Source organism: Hemiscyllium ocellatum, chromosome 35 (genome assembly GCF_020745735.1).
Source record: "Hemiscyllium ocellatum isolate sHemOce1 chromosome 35, sHemOce1.pat.X.cur, whole genome shotgun sequence".
Taxonomy (NCBI): Eukaryota; Metazoa; Chordata; class Chondrichthyes; order Orectolobiformes; family Hemiscylliidae; genus Hemiscyllium; species Hemiscyllium ocellatum.
The window spans coordinates 21,617,604-21,634,715 of record NC_083435.1 but is presented as its reverse complement, the minus strand read 5'-3'; the positions used below and the strand labels follow the sequence as shown (position 1 = coordinate 21,634,715).

The following is a 17,112-nucleotide window of genomic DNA, read 5'->3' as shown; positions in this document are numbered from 1 at the left end:
ATGGACCTGAACTCCCAGATCTCTCTGCTCATCAACTTTTCCCAAGGCTTTTCCGTTTACAGTATGTTTGGCTCTAGAATTTGACTTCCCAAAATGCATCACCTTGCATTTGCCTGGATTGAACTTCATCTGTCACTTCTCCGTCCAATTCTCCAGTCTATCTCTATTCTCCTGTGTTCTTTTACTGTCCTATATGTTTTCTGCTACTCCACCAATCTTCCTGTCATCTGAAAGCTTACTGATCAGACCAACAATATCCTCTTCCAAATCATTTATGTATACTATAAACAATAGTGGTCCTAGCATCGATCTGTGTGGAATACAAGTGATCACCTTTCTCCATTTCGAGAAACTACTCTCTGTCTCCTGTCTCCAATCAGTTCTTTATCCAGCTAGCTATAACACTCTTCACAACATGTGAATTTACTTTCTCCATTAATTTACCATGGGGAACCTTATCAAACACCTCACTAAAGTCCATGTATACGACATCTACATGTCTTCCTTCATCTATCAACTTGGTCACTTTCGCAAGAAACTTTATTAAGTTAGTAATGCACGACCTACCTCGCACGGAACCATGTTGCCTATCACTGATAAACCCATTCCTTTCCAAATATAAATAGATTTTATCCCTCAGTGCCTTCTTCAGTAACTTTCCCACCACTGATTTCAGGCTGACTAGTCTGTAGTTACCTGAATATCCCTAATATCCTTCTTGTACAGGGGGAACAACATGAGCAACTCTCCAGTCCTCTGGCACGTCACTTGTGTTTAAGGATGCTACAAAGATATCTGTCAGGACCCCAGCTATTTCCTCTCTTGCCTCCCTCAGCAACCTAGGATAGATTCTATCTCAATCCCAACCTGGGAATTTGTCCACCTTAATATCTTTTAGCCTACCCAACAAATCTTCCCTCTTTATGTCAAAGTAATCCACAGTAAACCAATTTCCTAGGTCCTTGTTTAGCCCTTCCCATTTTAGATTAATCATCAGTCTAATTGGTTCCCGAACTAATTGAGAAAGACAGCATTTGGTGAAACAGCTGCCACTACGACCATGAGCAGTGCTTTGAAGAGAAAATATCTTCCATCGGGATCCATGCAGGACGTCGTAAACAAATGCAAGCTTCACAACAAATGAACAGTCCTGTAAAAGTGAATACGAATTAAATCCAAGACACGAAAACTTACACAGATCAGTTCAAATACAAGTTTGGCTTGTCACCTGACTGCTTTTAATTCTCTGCTGAATTTAATTGAAGCAATATGGGCATTTATAAAGTTTTTAAGCTTAATCAATGGCTGACTCTATTGCAGGCATGTTACATTACACCGTCATGTGCTGGTGAAAACTCTGAGAAAGTTTGCTGCTTTAATTTCTGTTTCCTAACTCTTTAATTATGCCCTTTCAATATCATTTCTTCATTTATCTACCTGTATTTCTCTTTTAAGTGGTATTATTAATTCTGTAGACACCAATAAGGCATTTCACACTTTAATAACATTCCAAAATTATTCGAAATCAATCTTTGATTTTCGCTGATAATAATTTTTGATGAATACATATCATTTGGCTCCTGACTCGATGACCATTGAACATCTTTAATTGTTTATTTATCAAAATTATTTATGGTTCTGCACATTACTATAGAACTGTTTCATAGTTTTTGGGTTATTTTCTAAAACTAATCCACATCTGTTTCCAAACTGAAAGTAATCTAATCTAATCTAATCTAATATAAATTTCTCTAGTTCTACGTTGCCAACAATTTCACACGTTTGCTTCGATACGCAGAAATTCGTGGGCTAACCAATGCCACAGCAGTATTCATGGTCAATGTCTGTCGATTGCATGGTATGCATTCTTTCCAAATGGAGCAGCCATGAATGGAGCTAAATCGGTTATCTGTCGAGACAGCACTGAAGATTGAACCTATAAATGACAAGTAACAACGATGCCACTTCCTACAGGACAGCAACTAACTGTATCTCATTAAGTTTCAACTGTATTATAATCACTAAATGCTCATCACCACCACTACACCACCATCTCTCCCCCCCCCACCTCCACCTCCAACCAATTATTAAGACAACAGCCGATATTCTGTATGATTCTATGAATAAGACAGACATGTCGAGGTTGTGTCCAAAAAAGAGGAATCATTTGCCCGCTGACTCCCTAAACTCTGAAACGTACTGAAGTGATTTCCAAAGTGGCTTCGGGTATGAGGGAAGTGCTATGTAATATTTGGTCTTATCATCTAAGGTTGATCTCGTTTTGAGCCAAGAACGTAGAGGAGAGATGTGATATAAGGATACGAGTTACCATTGGGTTAGATGAGATGAAGAAATGAAAGTTGATGCTACAAGGATGAGATATCTCTGGATTATTATGTCAGCAAGACAATGTAGGAAGAAACACGTTTTTTTTACACCACGTGCTTGGTGAAATGAAGGAATATTCTGCCAACCAACATAGTGGAAGGCAGAAAATGAATTTCCAAAAATTGTTCGAACAGATCATTAAATGAATCAAACTTTAGGGCTTCAGTGTTAGAGCGAGTATCTTTCATTGCTGAATTGTTGTAGATGCAGTAGTACAGCCTCTACGTTTGAATCTGAAAGCCCCGGTTCAGGCCTGACCTGTTCCAGAGATGTGAAGTAACATATTGAAACATGTTCATTAGAAAATATCTAGGCTCTTTTTGCCGCAGAAATTTTGTCCATACTATTGACTGAGGTTGACGTTCCATCTATTCCAGAACAAGTTGGTTAAAATATCTGCAGAGGTTTGACAGGAATTTGATGAACGGCAGGGCCTCCTTGCTGGAAATTGTGTCTCAAATGCTAAATAATCTGTGAAGAATTGAAAAAGATATATTGAAATTCAGAAAAGTTAAACCAGAAGTGTATGAAGAAACACATTTTTGCACACCATGCAAAATGTGCTCCTGAGAGCATTACTACTGTGGCCCTCCAGATTTAATTTTACCTGCTTTAGACAAGGATTACAGTCAACTTTTTTAATATGGTGTCTTTACCAGGACGAATTCCAAACAATTATTTTTGAATGATTTCTTACCAGCATCGCGGAGGCGTTCCTTCAGTGAAGCTATTTCTAATTACATAAATGAACAAATAAATACATAATTGAAGCATTGAAATTAATGTTTCCATGAATCTAAATTAGCAAGGGACTAGCTATCTTAGCATAAGTCATCATCCACAGTAAACTCTTGAGTCCTTCATCTTGGAAATAAACCCTGATCCATTGTGGGTGAGCCAAACTATGCAATGTTTAACTGGACTCTAGACTAAGGGTCTGTTTGAAATGTGCTGCGTTGTAAGAAGGCACCAATTGTAATCGCCTGAATTATAGATATTGGGGTAATCAGAATTTTTAAAAGTCTCATAGGTGTCCCATGTTAGTTATATTATTTTCGCAATCAGTTACGACACACCACCAAAGGAAGTGAGGCTTGAACCGGGTCCCTTTGACCCAGAGATAGGGACACTGCCATTGTATCTCAAAACCATCGTGTCGATTATTCATTTGGGAAGAATTATTTCATGTACCATCATACAAAACACACCTTGAATTGGTGAGTTTTAGTTAGCACTCTGAAAGACTATGCACATCGTTTGGAGGTCATCTAATATGAAAACAAAGGGCAAAGGTACAAATAGATCGGAAACGGGAAACATGTGTTTGATTTCCAGTATGGTCATTACAAGGAGTGCTTTATCACAAATTGCAACTACTAATTAGACCATATAAGCATAGAGCATTATCGCGCAGTATAAGCCCTTCAGCCCTCTATGTTGTGCCGACCTGAGGCACTAACCTGAAACCCATCTAATCTATACAGTTCTATTTTCATTCACGTATTTATTCAATGGCCATTTAAATGCCATTAAAGTTGGCGAATCTGCAAATGTTACAGGCACAGCGTTCCATGTTGCAGGCAGAGCGTTCCATGTTCCTACGACTCTCTGAGTAAAGAAACTACCTCTGACATCTGTCTTATATTTATCACCCCTCAATTTAAAGCTATGTCCCCTCGTGCTAGCCATCACCATCCGAGGCAAAACGCTCCCACTGACCACCCTATCTAACTCTCTGATTATCTTATATGCCTCAATTAAGGCACATCTAAACCTTCTTCTCTCTAACAAAAACAGCCTCAAGCCTTTCATGCTTTTCCCCATAAGACGTTCTCTCCATACCAGACAATATTTTAGTAAATCTCCTCTGAACCATTTCCAAAGCTTCCACACCCTTCCTATATTGTGGTGACTAGAACTGTATGCAACACGCCAAGTGCAACCACACCAGAGTTTTGTACAGCTGCAACTCATGGCTCCGAAACTCAATCCCTCTACTAATAAAAGCTAATATAGCACAGGTCTTCTCAACAACCCTATCAACTTAGGTGGCAACTTTCAGGGAGCTATGCGCATGGACACAGAGATCCCTAAGCTCATTGACACTAATTAGCCCAACACTCTTTGTTCCTGTTGCTCCTTTCAAAGTGAATCATCTCATGCTTTTCTGCATTAAACTCCATTTGCCACCTCTCAGCTCCGGTCTGAGTTTATCTATGTCGCTCTGTAATCTACAACATCCTTCGGCCCTACCTATAATTCCACCGATTTTAGTGTTCTCCACAAATTTATTATCCCATTCTTCTATGCCCTCATCCAGATCATTTATAAAAATGACCAAGAGCAGTGGACCAAAACAGATCTTTGTGGCACACCACTGGTAACTGAACTCCAGGATGAACTTTTCCCATCAACCACTGCCCTCTGTCTTCTTTCAATTAGCTAATGTCTGATCCAAACTGCTAAATTACCCTCAATCCCATGCCTCCTTATTTTGTGCAATAGCCTACTGTGGCCAAGTTTATCAAATGCCTTACCTTCCTGCACCTGTTTGGTCACCTTTTGAAGGAACTCAATAAGGTTTGTGAGGCACGACCTACCATTCACAAAGCTATGCTGACTGTGCCTAATCAATTTATTCCTTCCTGGATAATTATAAATCCTCTCACTTACAACTTTTCCAACACTTTACCCATAACTGAAGTATGGTTCACTGGTCTATAATTACCAGGGTTGTCTTTACTCCCGTTCTTGAACAAAGGGACAATTATTATAGGCAATATCAGTCACAACAATTAGCTCTCATCCAATCAAAATCCCTTAAGCAAATTCAATCACATTTAAGGTACATGTTTAACCACAATTGCTCAAGAGGGTAACACGGAATATATTTAAAAAATTGTCAAGTTAAATCGAAAAAGAAGGCAGTTATAATTATGGAATGTTTTACCTGGAACCTTAGAGGATGAAAGGCGACCATTTAGAGGTTTATGAAATCATCAGGGTTATGGATAGGGAAAATGGACAAGATGAATAAGTATGAAGATTGGGTTGCTTTTCAGACTGGAGGCCTGTGCCCAGTGGTGTGCTACAAGGACCAGTGCCAGATTCGCTGCTTTCTGTCATTTGCATAAATGAATTGGATGTAGACATAGCAGATATAATTAGTAAGTTTGCAGATGACACCAAAATTGGAAGTATCGTGGGCAGTGAAGAAGGTTACCTCAGAATACATCGAGATCTTAATCAGATGGGCAAATGGGCTGAGGAGAGGCAAATGAAGTTGAATGTTGATAAATATGAAGTGCTGAATTTTTGAAAGACAGACCAGGAAAGGACTTATGCACGTAATGGTAAGGCTCTGGGGAGTGTTGCGAAGCAAAAAGATCTTGTAGAGCAGGTTCATAATTCCTTGAAAGTGGAGTCGCTGTTAGATACAAAAGTGAAGAAGGCGTTTGGTAGGCTTATCTTTTATTTGTCCGAGCATTGAGTATAGGAGTTAGGAGGTCATGTTGAGGCTGTACAGACCATTTCGGACATTATGTGCAATTCTGGTCTCCCTCCTACATGTTGTGACACTTGAAAGGATTCGGAAAAAATTGGAAGTATGTTCCCAGGTATCGATGGCTCGAGCTATAAGGAGAGGCTGAATAGGCTGAGGCTGTTTTACATGGAACGTTAAAGGATGAAAGGCGACCATTTAGAGGTTTATAAAATCATCAGGGCTATGGATAGGGAAAATGGACAAGATTTTTTTCCTGGGATGGGGGAGTCCAGAACTAGAGGACACAGGTTTGGGTGGGAGGGAAAAGATTGAAAAGGATCCTCAGGGGCAACTTTTTCCCCACAGAGGATGGTGCGTGTAGAGAATGAACTACCAGAGGAAGATGGAGCTGGTACAATTCCAACATTTAAAAGGCATCTGGATGGATTTACGAATAGGAAGGGTTTAGAGGATATAGGCCAAGTGTTGGCAAATGGGACTAGATTAATTGAGGATGTTTAGTCAATATGGGCGAGTTAGACGAAAGGCTGTGTTTCCATGCTATACATCTCTATGACTCTCTTAGAATTTTACCGTCATCTTTTCTCTCCAGTTGTCGATCTGTAAGTTATATGACACATAAGACATAAGATACGTTTAAGGAAACATCTGAATGTTTAACAGACCATGGAAGAGTAGTTTTTAGATTGTGCGATAAGAAATGGAGACACATAGGTTAAATGATCTGTATTCTTTATAGGTAGCACAAATACGTATATTTAGGTTGCAGGATATTACAAGGATCACCATATGCGGGTACCTCTGGTAGATCTAACTATGTATTTCAAGATTTTTCAAAAAAGCATGTTGTAGTTTAAGCCCGATAACACTGAATGATGTCGATCTTTCTCATGTGTCTTGTAAGGAATCTGTTGTCCGTTAGCCCGACTCAGGCGACTGACTGTGTGGAGTTTGCACGTTCTCCCCGTGTCTGCGTGGGTTTCTTCCCACAGTCCAAAGATGTGCGGGTCAGGTGAATTGGCCATGCTAAATTGCCCGTAGTGTTAGGTAAGGGGTAAATGTAGGGGTATGGGTGGGTTGCACTTCGGCGGGTCGGTGTGTTCTTATTGGGCCGAAGGGCCTGTTTCCACACTGTAAGTAATCTAATCTAATCTTATCCATGTGCTGTTCGTTTCCCTCCTTCCCCCACCTGAACCCTTTGAACTGAGCGTCAATTTGTAAAGCTGTCTTCTTGTGTTATTTGGCCTCTTTATTTTGGGCAACTTTCTTTTTTTCTGGTACATCCAAGTTATTTTCAGGAAAAATAAAATCAGTGGAGGAAGATTGGTCGTCTCAAGTTAATAAACTTCAATTTCAAAGTACGCTTATCCAAATGCCTAACGTTAAATCCTAAATCTGACCTTCATCTTGTCTACTTCCGAAACTGGCCACTGACGTCTTATATTCTAACATTTGGAAGATTCAAAAGTAGGTTAAGTTTGAAAATGTTGGCAACGATATTCCACTTGTTTATTTTGAATCTGTAAGAAAAATATGGTAACCCAGAAGTGAATGATTAGGACGTTAGAGTAATGTTGCGTTTGTGGTTCACTTGAACAATAAATAGTACACGAGGTGAGCGGGCGATTAACTTGAATAGAAATATCATATCCAATGTCCTCTCAGCTCCACAGTCAGGCCTAGACTGCCCAACTAGCTCCTGCCTATGTTTAACACTACCAATCTCTTAATGGGCAACACATACGCAACTACATACATAACAAGTAGAGTCTACTAACAAATTTGTTGTCGAAATTTGGTAGGTGTGTGGCAAATTTAAGCTTCCAGGCTGAAGCTATTGACAACATGCAAAAATTATCATAATAATTTAATAAAGAAAGTAGAAGCAAAACTGTCTCATGATCGTCTTACCTTTATTTAAAAAAATGCTTACTGTCTTTTTAATTTTGAAGTAATTTTTAATTTTCACAGAAACAGCAGAGAATACTCTTTAAGCAAAATGCCTTACTGCATAAAGATCGTAATAAAGGTTGGAATACAATAATAATGAAAAGCGCACTCCACAGAATATCTTTTATTCTTTCACCATGATATGCTGTACGGCTGCATCTCAACATTTTCCTGTCTTCTCAATACTTGTTAACAAAAATCTCCTAGAATAAGCCATGGTCATGTCCTTCACACCAATCAGTCACTATTGGAAAGATTTCATGGTAGAACATCTAAGTAACTCACTGGCTGTATGCAAACCTTAAACTGCGTCATTCTTCAGGCAATGTATATTTTGTGATAACACCTGAGACACAATTCTAACTAATTATCTTTAAATCTTATGACAGTTTCATGAAAAAGAGCGAAGTATAACAGCATTCAAAATTAATGATCATTTTTCAGTGTTTTTAGTCTTCAGTAAAAATAAACCAGATTTGAAGAAATAAGTATTTTCAGAGCAGCAATGTATTGTAAAGTAATTAAATCAATATTAAAGAAGTCGTGATGATAGTTACTTACCCTTGTCAAGTAGCTGTGCCTTCAGGTTTTCAACATCTGAAAACCAAATTCACAATGTTTAATCGACAATCTTTCACCTTAACTTTTTATCTCTGAATTTTCTTACATTTCAAAAACAATCTCATAGGTGCGCCAATTAACTATTTAAAAGTGGTTCATGCAGATCGGTGAGTGAATTGATTAATGAATTCAGCGCACAATGGACTGAAACTGTTTCTCAAGGCCGCTTACCATCACCTTCTCAAGGGTAGCCATGGATGTCATTCAATGTTAGGAGTTTTGACACTAAAAGCACATTCATATCGATACTTTATTACTTTCATGCTTCTTTGTCATCCCACTTGACGTGCCTTGTTCGTATCTTCAGCATTCACCATCTCCTGCCTTCCAGAATGACAAAATTTCAATTTAATTGTTTCTCCCCTTTTGCTTTCATCTATCATTACTGAATCTGAACGCATCTCAATTTTGCTCCACTTCTGATGAAGATCCATTTGAAAGGTTCATTCCATTTGTCACTCACCACAGTCAATTTATTTGAGATTTCTGGCATCCTTTGTGTTTTGATTTCTCATTTGTCATTTTACCTTGTTTTGAGGCGCCTGTATCTTCTGTAAGAGAAAGAAATGTTTAATTCAGTATTGATCTAACAAACCGGGAATTAAACCTGTTTCTATATAATTTGATTTGAAAATCTACGCTCCTTTGCATTTTTAAAGTTCAAACATCAATATAGAAAAACGGAAATCAACATCATAGTTTCCTTCTTCATAAAGACTCTAGCCATAACTTCCTTAAAAAAAAAACAAGTAAACCTGCCAGAAAAGATCTCTGGGGTAGTGAACACCTCAGAACTGTTCTGAGAGAGAAAAAAATATACAATTTAAATAGGAGTCCCATCATATTTAAATTGTGTCTTCTTGTTCGAGTGTCTCTCAAAAAGTAAAAACTTCTTTTGACAAATATTCCATTAATTCTTCTTGTGCTACAAGTAGATCATTGCATGTTTTTCTAAATTCCAATAATTCCACTATTAATCCTAATTCCAGATATATTCCTGACAGTAGCACATTTGTTAAGTCCGTTTGCTATAGCTTACTCCAAAGTTGATAAGTCATTCCATGATTGCATTTCAATGGTTTTGTTGTTTTGTTAAATAAAATTATTAGGCAACATTTCTAGACTCTCGTTTAGATAAAGGATTTTCATAATTAATGCAGAGTTAGTGCCTTCGTTTTCAATATGTCACATTCGTCTGCATTTAATCTATCATGAGTTCCACCGCTGTCTATAAGTTTCTCAATTGATCAACACCATAACCAAGTCATAAGTATTGTGAGCCATTCATTCATTTTTAAATGAACTACCACTCATTATTTACTTTTACATAGTATTAATTCTGTTTATTGCAATTGTGATATTTTATGTTCATTGGAGAAAGCAATGTCTAATTAAAATTTGTAATGTCCGTTTATAATGTAGGACTCTTTAAACATCTAATCCCAAGTAGCACAGTCTTGAAATATCGATGATGTGGAGGAGTCTGTGTTGGACGGGGGTGAACAAAGTTTTAAAAAAAATCACATAACACCAAATTATAGTCCAACAGGTTAATTTGGAAGCATTAGTTTTCAGATTGCTTCTGCTTCATCAGGTTGCTGTGGAGCAGGACCATAAGACACTGAATTTATAACAAAAGGTTATAGTGTCATGCAACTGAAATGACAATGATCATTTCAGTTGAATGACACTGTAATCTTTTACTTTAAATTCTGCGTCTTATGGTCCTGCTCCGCAACTACCTGATGAAGGAGCAACGCTCCAAAAGCTAGTGCTTCCAAATAAACCTGTTAGACTATAACCTGGTGCTGTGTGATTTTTAAGCTTTGGATTATTGAATTTGTCCTTATGACATTTATGCACGCACTTCATTTTGTGTTTTGACAAAAAGAACATTAAAGCACTTGAGTTTTTTTTTCTGGATATTTTGGAATGCCGAAAATGTTGTAACTTTTTTTGCATCTCTTACCTTTAGGCTGCTTTCTAAGTCGTCTAAGTTCTGCAGAGAAAATATGCAAAGATGAACAAATTACCCCCAACACTGAACACCTTAATTAATAAATTTACACTCTTAAAAGTTTTGCCATTGAAGTAGAACATTAAATGCTCAACTTAATGATCTTTTAAACTTGAAACACAGCCTTCTTCCACAGGACACAGAGGATTTATAGTAAATCGGGTACCCTTCATCATACGATCCAACTGTAATGCAAACTAAAATATGGATGAACTGATACATCTTGATATCCTGAGTCAAGATCATTCGTCACTGCTTTATCAACTCATCCTTTTACAACAGAGCTACTTTACTTCTACTCACTTCTTTCATGTTCTTCCTACCTGCCTTGAAACATTCTTGAATATTCAACCTCATTACTTTACAACAAAATCTTCATAACAGCCATCATGTCATGGTCCATTCATTTCTGTTTTAATGGCCAAAATTTTCAATTTCTGTTTGCAGTATGATTTTTCTTGTGAGGCCTTGTCAGTCAATTTTTTCTGTCGTTTTGGTTTAACTATTTTTCTATTCTAAACATTTCCATCTTGTCATTTATTTGACCCTTATACTTTTTGTTTTACCGCATCCCTTCCAATCTTTGGCTACCATTCTTCATATCGCCACTCTGCACTCACCTTTTACATTTTTGTTAAATTACCAAATCTTTCACGGGAATGCTTGCCCTAATATTTAATTTAAACATCTGTCCAGAACACTGATCCAAAGAATTTCCAAATGTTTCAAATATTTTGTAATCGAACATCTCACTTTTAATTCTCCAGAAATATGTAAATTCTTATATCATTCTGTGGATCATTATGCCACCTCTAATTCTCTTACACTATTGCATAATATCAGGACACTCTTCTGTGAATCAATATATAGCATGAATAAATCTACTTAGCGAAACTGCAAACAGTTTTCTGTTAGACCTGGTTACAAAATGACTTTCACATGATAGTTATAAATGATATACAGTTTCCATACTGTGCTTCGTTTGATGTTGTGATCTGGATCTCCCTTCCCATCCCAACTGAGCTGTAACTCCACTCTGGAAAACACACTGAAGCAAGATCCAGGAATTGTTATGAACAAGATTCTAAAAAATGACTACTTTTCCTGACAATCTTGTTTAAACCATCCTCAACCTAACGCTAAGAGTGGCGAATTGACTGCTTTATCTCTTGATATGGTCAAACACTCGAAGAATTGAAATACATGTTTTACAAAAACCTGCATGCATTGCTAAATCCCAAGTTGCACGCTGTTTATTAAGTGAAATCTTACTATCTAATCACTAGCTTGCCATAATTCAGCGGATGCAAATCCTATAAAAAATAAAGTCATCTTAATATTTTCTTTAAATGCAATTCATAGACAAGTATACTTTTCTTAAGGCTGGTAAGATAAAATACAAATATCGAGCCCAGGTCATAATGGTAAGTTCAAACTTAGAATGCATTTGTTCACCAGAAATGTTTCCTGCATTGCCTTATTTTTCAAAACTGTGAATAATGTAGATGAATACGGTATCAATGTAATAGCACTACTTTTGACGAAAGGTTTTAAGTTGAAATGTCGATTTAATTCATTACAGATGTTGCCATATTGGCAGCGTAGGTGTAACATGTTTTGTTTTAATGGTATTAAATATGTGGAGGAATGCAAAATATGCTGATTGCTTGCTTTTACTTGCATTCCACATTGGCAGAAGGTTAAGTTAATTCCACGTCATTTCATCTTGGAAATTCCAACAAAAGTAGTGATTCAGTGTAGAAAATAGTTTTACCTTCATCTTTCAAACGTAACAGTTGCTCTGAGATAAAACATAAATAGTGTAAATAGCATGAAAAACACGGGAAGCATTCTGAATTGTAAACTTAATTTCTTGCACACTTCATACTGGATATCGATATTAGGCTGTGAATTTAGATAGTTTTGTTTCAAAATCATAGAACAGCCGAGCACAGCAGGACAATATTCTGCATTCTTTATTCGAGAAAATCTCTTACTTGTATTTTGTAAAGAGAATCCTTTAAGATGCCATTTTGCGTTCATTTTTAGTCTGATAATATATTTGACCTCCTTACTCCATTTTAAACTTGCAATTATATCGCCTATATTCAGCATGTTTATCTCTTACAGTAATGCGGGAGTGGCGGTCTCTGTGCAACATGGCAGCCTTTTTCAGTGGAGGCTTCTGGCCAAGTACCCATCAGACTTGCATGACAGTCGCCTCCTGACTGCATCTCCAGGCTGTTGCATCATTTCTAAACTGGCTTTCCTCGAGCCTTGTAGCCATTAACCGATCGGTGACGAGCTTTGTTTAAATTTCGCTTGTTTTTTGTTATTATATATGATTTCTGCAATTGATGTAGGTGCCGTGGTGGGGCGACTTATGAAGCCTTCCATGTGCAATACACGTGGCAATAAATTTCTGTTGTAGTCTAATCTATTCTCTTCTATTCCGATCTATCCTATTATATTCTAATTACTGTATTCACTATATACCAAACCACAATCATATTTATGATCCACCTCTCATTTGTTCTTCACGTAGGGGAATCATATAGGATACCCTCAGTTAAATGTCGAGAAAGCACACATACACTGTAACTGAAGCATATACAATTAACAGAATGGCACCATCCACCCCTACTAAAGCGATTTTGTTTTGATTTGACCATACGAGGTTATATCCACAGAGCCTCCATTCTTATTTGGTGATTAATAAAAAATATCTCAGTATGCTTCACAAATTGTTGTCTTCCCACTCTTCAGTACAAGGTGTATACCATTCAATAAGATGGTAGATAAAATCTCCTATTCTAGTTTAAGGAGAAATCGACAATGTTCTTGGCTATTCTGACTATTCCCTGATTTGCATTTTTTCCAAATCTCTTATAGTTCTTGTATTGCAACTCTAATGCCCTTTGAGGGGAAAAAAGCTTTTAGTCACCAACAGTTTATGTGTGGAGCAGTGGTCGTTCCTGTATAAAAAGGAGTTTTATATATTTTCTGTTCGTGATTTCCTTGAACACATATTTTGTGTTGTTGTGATTATGATATTGTAACTGAAGTAAAGTTCAGGAGGGACTTACAATTGAATCAATTTTGCAAAGTTTCAGAATTAATGGTATTATGAGGAAATAAAACAATAAAAATGGCGAACGAATAACTGTTTTGTTAATTCCTCTAAATATCCATTTTATTGATTTTTCTAACCATGATTAATCAGACTGACATTTTAACAAATATGAACATCACATCATGGAGTGAAACCAATTTTGTTGTCGAAGAATATCTGATACATTTGATTCAACTATTAAAACATCTACACACATTGAAAATTGCCAAAGACTTTAAGTAGTTTAAATCATACACCAGCTCTTACCAACATCCTCAAGAATTTGTTGTAATTTCTGCAGTTCTGCAGATAAACACACGTTGTTTATTTCCAGCCAATTTGCAGCTGACATAGACATTACAAGATCAATGAGAGTGTTTAGAGGTTAACGAACAGGATTGTTCATGATCTCTGTCGAGGAAATAAAGAATGGATCGCGTTCCAACCATGCAGGAAAATCAAACACAAGCTCGGTTGTTGCTGCATTATGGTGATGTTGAGGGCGAGATGGAGAAAACAATTAAAATTTAACGGCCTTTCTGAATTACCAGATAAAATTGGAAGATTTCCTTCCAAAAGGGACTTCCGTCAAGCAGCTGTGCCTGCGTGACATTTGACACTATTTATGTTACCACCTTGGTGTATTAATCGCAGATTTTTATTGACTTCTAATTTTAACAATCTAATTTAATGTAGCTCGAATACAGATCCCTACAACATGAGCCTCAGCTTCCACACAGTTAGCACAGTTACTTGCCATTAAACCACCAGGTCTTCTTCACATGAAATGTTAATTCGAAAGGATATTTGACAAGGATGTAACCAGAGTTGGAAAGTTTGAGCTATAGGGAGAGGCCATTTTCCCTGGAGCATTGGAGTTTGAGGAGTGAACTCGCAGAATTTCAGAAAATCGCCAGGGACATGGACAGGGTGAATTGCCAAGGTCTTTTCCCTAGGGTAGGGGACCGCAAGACGAGAGGTCATAGATTTAAGGATGTGCATGTTGCATCGAGTTAGGAGGTTAAAGTTCGGCTGTATATGAGTTGGTTGAGCCACTTTTGGAACATTGTGTGCAATTCTGGTCTCCCAACAATCAGAAGGATGGTGTGAAACTTGAAAGTGTTCAGCAAAGATTTACTAGGATATTGCCAGGGTTGGAGGATTTGCGCAAGAGGGAGAATTTGAAAAGGGTAGAGCTGTTTTTCGTGGGGTGTTGGAGTGTTTATAAATTTCAGACATTTATAAAATCATGAGGGGCATGACAAGGGTATATAGGCAAGGTCTTTTTTTCCCAGGGCAGGGGAGACCAGGACTAGAGGACATAGTTTTAAGGTGAGAGGGGAAAACGTTTGAAAGGGACCTAAGGGGCAACTTTTCACCTTGAGGGTGGTAGGTGCATAGAATGAACTGCCAAATGAAGTGTTGGAGGCTGGTACAGTTACAGCATTTAAAAGACATCTGGATGAGTATATGAATAGGAAGGGTTGAGACGGATATGGGCCAAATGCTGGCAAATAGGACTAGATTAGGTTAGGATATCTGGTCAGCATGGATGAGTTGGACGGAAGGGTCTGTCTCCATGCTATAGAGTTCTTTGACTGTACGACTATTTGTGACTAAGGAGATGGTATTTTTAAAAGCAGTCTGGCTCTTACTATTCGTGAATCTGCACGTACCACTGAATGGATGAAAAGGGTAGATAATATTTCACCTGTTCGAGCTTCCTTCAATCTGCTATCTGAAAAATGAAGGATCAATACAGGGCTGTGACAGAAATGCACGTGGAGAATAAATGCCGCTATTTTTAATTGAACACCAGATTTCAATACAAAGGAAATTTCGAGGAAGTTGCAGTTTTCCCTTCCGAGGTGTTTCTACTTAATACTAATATTGATTTGCAAAGCATGATGTTAATAAACAAGTTCAATTATATTTCTTCTAGGGCCACACAGAAACAATTACTCAAAGTCTAAAAGATTTTTAAAACAAACAAACCACTTCGTGATTAGAATATGACACTAAATCTCTCGTAATTGGAATCGAGTGCATATGGTACGGTGCTTACCATTATTTTCACTATATGATTTTGCACAGGACGTGAGCTATCAAATATCGTAAAAGCAGTGGGTCTGCCTGCAAAATCTGATAAATCTGTGAAGATTTTGCCAGGAGCTTTGCATTTTCTAGGTCTGGTTTTATGATTTTTCGTTCAGAAAATAAAGTAAGCCATTGCAGCAAGTGATCAGTAACTTCTGTGCAAATATCTAAATAAGTGACTCACCATCGGTTTTCCTATGGTCGTCCATCTCTATGAAATAAATGGTGATGATTATCAGCAGCGCTGTCATCATTGCCATTAGTAGAACAGAATAGAATATCCATAATTGTCACGTGTACACCATTGTCGAAGTACAGTGAAGCATTTTTATAATGCCTGCCTCTTATGGCACCATCTTAGGTACAAGTCCCTCGGTACAATCTTGGATACCAAAGAGGTGGTATGGAGGGGGTTAGAGGAGGGCGGGGCGGCTCATGCACAGCTAAGAGACTCGCCCCCTGTGTTTGCCTCCAGGATTCGCCTCTAGGGCTATGGAGTAAGAAAAAGGAAAGGCAAACAAAGAGAAACAGGAAATGTAGAGAAAAAGTCAGTTGACTATTCTGTAGCATTTATATTGGCAAGAGGTGAATGTAAAATTTATGTGATTCTGCAACGTAAATTTTTAAAAATGTTCTTGCCTTATTTTGTATTACTCAAAACATTCTATTTTGGTGCCTTCTCAGTATCAAAAAGGTTACAGCTCTTATACTATCTCAATGTCTCCACGTTAGCATAAGGTTTCCTTTGTCTGTTGTGATTATATTTTGCGCAGGACACTATCATTCCCTATGGTTATCTGTATCTACCTTTGAAAGTATGTTTTCATTTTCAATTCTTCCCTTGTTTTCCTTTTTGCGTCCTTCTTATGAAAGTGGCAAAATATTCCTTCTTGATTTCCATAATCTTCACCGCCATTACTTTGCTCAACTTCCTAGATGTTTGAATGATAGCTCTTCACTAACCAAATATCATTGACTTACTGTGACTTTCTTCAACTTCCACGTTTCAGAAAACTGTCAGTAAATCAGGCACATAATCCTTTTCACTGATTGTGCAGTATTCTTCAATTTCCTAAAGATTTCAAAAGTAAACTCCCCATTCCATCCTTTGATAGAATACAGATTTGTGGGTTCATATACAAAAGTTTCCATCAGTCAAAAGACACACACACACAAAAGACACTTGCACATACTAATAACTATCTGAGAGAAAGAAAAACCTGCTGCTCACCTGCATATTAACGGGAGTCTTGCTATTTGTAACTTGAATGTCCTACATCTGTTTCTCACCGTGGGAAACATTCTCTGCCTCCAGATTGTCAAATCCCCTCAGGATCCTACATTTGTATTAGATCAAATAATTAGTTTTCTAAACCTCATTTGTTCTAGACTGGACCTTTTCTATTAGATATACACTTCATC

At 37.5% G+C, this 17,112-nt stretch overlaps 1 protein-coding gene across 1 annotated transcript in view; it reads right to left on the bottom strand.

The window, feature by feature from the left end:
• The window catches only part of LOC132832558 (butyrophilin subfamily 3 member A1-like), a 91,585-nt gene extending 75,644 nt beyond the window's left edge, over positions 1–15,941 (bottom strand). The window contains exons 1-3 of the mRNA XM_060850649.1: positions 15,875–15,941; positions 10,434–10,463; positions 8,405–8,440 (exon numbers count right to left, since the gene is read on the bottom strand). Of these exons, the coding sequence (XP_060706632.1) occupies positions 8,405–8,440; positions 10,434–10,463; positions 15,875–15,941 (133 nt within the window). The remainder of the gene's footprint in view (positions 1–8,404; positions 8,441–10,433; positions 10,464–15,874) is intronic.
• Between the last annotated feature and the right edge of the window lie 1,171 nt (positions 15,942–17,112).